Source organism: Sinocyclocheilus grahami, unplaced genomic scaffold (assembly GCF_001515645.1).
Source record: "Sinocyclocheilus grahami isolate Dianchi unplaced genomic scaffold, SAMN03320097.WGS_v1.1 scaffold598.1, whole genome shotgun sequence".
NCBI lineage: Eukaryota > Metazoa > Chordata > Actinopteri > Cypriniformes > Cyprinidae > Sinocyclocheilus > Sinocyclocheilus grahami.
The window spans coordinates 518,963-522,073 of NW_015505777.1; the positions used below are offsets into that span (position 1 = coordinate 518,963).

The following is a 3,111-nucleotide window of genomic DNA, read 5'->3' on the forward strand; positions in this document are numbered from 1 at the left end:
TGTGCAGGAACAGTTTGGTAGCTCAATGAGAATTTGGCTGGTAACAGCATTTTAACATTTTCACAGTGTGACCGGGAAAACCTCTACAGCAGATCTGTGTCACCAGCAGAATTCCAGGGCAAGGTTATCTAGTGGTTTGCTCAACCTACAACCTGATTAATAGGTGCCATTAAGCCAAAGTTCAAAGCTCTGAGTTACAAAAAAACAGCACCATCTCTTGAATCCAGCCAATCCATTTACAACAGACAGATTAAATGGTGGTGGAACAGAGGTAACTTAAACGGGAATGCAGTGAAATTGAACAAGGACACACGGAATCCCCATGACCTCTCCAGCTAAATAAATGAATTATATATATATATATATATATATATAATGACAAGGTTGAGATAGGTCTCCTGGGGTATCTGGTACCATAATGTTAACAGCAGGTCCCGTACATTGCAGGGTGGTGGTGATGTAGTTGATTCCAAGTCGAAAAACAAATGTTTGATTGGGTGACTTTGGAGTTCCAGGCATTAACAGAAATTCGCCATCATCTTCCTCGAACCACTCCTTGACATTTCTGGCAGTGTGGCATGATGCAGTATCCTGTCGGTAATGATCATCACCAGCTGGGAACACAGTTGGCATGAATGGGTGCACTTGGTCCACAACAATGTTCAGATACCTGAAAGCTGTAAGGGATTGTGCTATTGAGATAACGGGGACTAAAGTGTAACACCGCCGGCCTGTGTCCACCCAACATTGCACCCAGGTGCCAAAGCCTCTGTTGGTAAACAAAGTATTCGTGCTCGGCCGTCGACGTGATGCACCAGGAATCTTGATTTGTCAGACCAGGCCACTTTCTTCCAATCATCCAGGATCCAATTTCAATGATCTTGGGCCCATTTCATGAGTTATTGGTGGTGTGCAGATAGCATGGGGATCTGGCTGGGTCGTCGGGTATGCAGGCCCATACGCAGAAGGCTGCGAATAATTGTGTGCTGTGACACATTGTCCTGGTCACCACTGCTGTAGCTGATGATGATTTGTTGCACTGTGGCCCTGCATTCGCTGTGAACAATGCGTGATAGTCTCCATTCCACTCAGGCATCATTGAGCTGTGGACGACACACGGCTGGATGACGGTTCGTCGTTTGGCCATCCATGTAACACTTTTGATACATACTACAGCGGCACATGAACAACCTACAAGGTGTGTTGTTTCTGAGACCGAAGTTCCGAGGTGCCATGCCATCATAATTTCTCCTTTTTCAAACACTGATAAATCGACAGGTTTTCCCTTTCTGACACCAAACTCTCTACTGGCTGAAAGCCGGTCCTAGGGTGGTATATATACTGCTCTGTGAACTGCACCTGCGGCACTATTTGGTGTAATTATTATGTAATGGCTAATTTGTGTGTATATAAATATACATATATGTATATATATATATATATATATATAAATAAATATAAATATAAATATAAATATATTATATTTTAAGGGAATTTTTCATCCAATGTTCCTTCAGGATTTGCAAAAAGAAAGAACAAAAAATAAATGCAGCTATAAAGTTTTCAATGGCTCACTTCAAAAGACACAGATGGTTAGTTTTTCAATTCCAAGCTGAAATGAAGACTGATGGAAGCCTTTAAAATGCATGTTGCCTTCATTTACCCAGCATGCCCTTTATTACAAGATTAAGCAGTACACCAACAAAATAATTTGTATACTATGTTCTTTTTTAATTTATCAACATGGTCTAAGTGAATAAAGGAAAATACAAGCAGAAGTGTGTGTGTGTTTATACTGTCCCCCATTGCTGCATAATGTGAAGTACAAATGTAAGTAAACCATTCAAAGGTGAATGTTACCTGGAAAACACTGTGGTGTTAAACCTGTTTGTTTAAATGATCTGAAATGACAGCATCGGACTAAGCAATAGCAAGAGTTTGGACAAAAAAATCTGTTTATCTAATTACTGGAAGACGGAGGATGGGAACATTTAGAAATAGCCAAAGGTGAAGTGCATGTGAAGCCATGGAAGACAGGAATATCATGTTATTCCATGAAAATCCATTTTGCCATAGGAGATCTTACTCAAATCTAATTTTAATAAGATGTTTTAGTTTAATTCCAAATATTTGATAGCCATTTGACAAGAACCAATGATGTTTGAAGTCAATAACATTTTAATGCACACAGGCAAGAATCATATTTGAGTTTTCCAGTGAAAGGTAAGATTTTCAGTGAAAAACAACTTAATTTTTCCTCACAAAAATCTATCAAATGATTTCAGAAGATGGAATATACTGCATGAATCATATAAGTAATTGAGAGTCCACAGCTAGGTGAGTATTAAACAACTGCTGCCACTGATGTTTACAGTGCAATTTGACCATAAAAGGTAAAAATTATGGTTATTTTCATCAGTTGTGGCTTGTTAGATCTAGCATTCTGCCTACTTTAAATCAGAAATAATCAGATAAACAGTTTTAATGCACAGCCAAACAGAATATTGGAGCTTGTTAGGTTCCACAGCTAGGTGAGTATTAAACAACTGCTGCCACTGATGTTTACAGTGCAATTTGACCATAAAAGGTAAAAATTATGGTTATTTTCATCAGTTGTGGCTTGTTAGATCTAGCATTCTGCCTACTTTAAATCAGAAATAATCAGATAAACAGTTTTAATGCACAGCCAAACAGAATATTGGAGCTTGTTAGGTATTGGTCACTATCCATTTATGATCTGGAAATCATCAGACTGACTATTCTACTAAACTTTTTTGTGCACCACATAATCAACGTTTAGAACAAAAGCAGAATAGATAATAACAGTAGTTTAATTTCTTGGTAAACGATTCCCTTCTGAAATACGTGTACATACCAAAACATTTAAACAGTCAAAAGATAAGGCTGCATACAAAGTATATATAGGGATGCTGTCTAACTGATACCACAAACATGTGAAATTCTGCTTACCTTTGCAATCTGCACACACCAGTTGAGCAGCAGCTGGGAGCCGATGTTCTCCTGGTGTTCATGTACGTAGTCCAGCAAGCAGCCGTGGGGCATGAGCTGAGTTACCAGCTGAATAGTGGGACTCAAGCAGACCCCCAAAAG

At 39.0% G+C, this 3,111-nt stretch overlaps 1 protein-coding gene across 1 annotated transcript in view; it reads right to left on the reverse strand.

Moving 5' to 3' along the window:
- The window catches only part of LOC107557316 (receptor tyrosine-protein kinase erbB-4-like), a 141,575-nt gene that overhangs the window by 22,244 nt on the left and 116,220 nt on the right, over window positions 1-3,111 (reverse strand). The window contains exon 20 of the mRNA XM_016240702.1: window positions 2,971-3,078. Within this exon, the coding sequence (XP_016096188.1) occupies window positions 2,971-3,078 (108 nt within the window). The remainder of the gene's footprint in view (window positions 1-2,970; window positions 3,079-3,111) is intronic.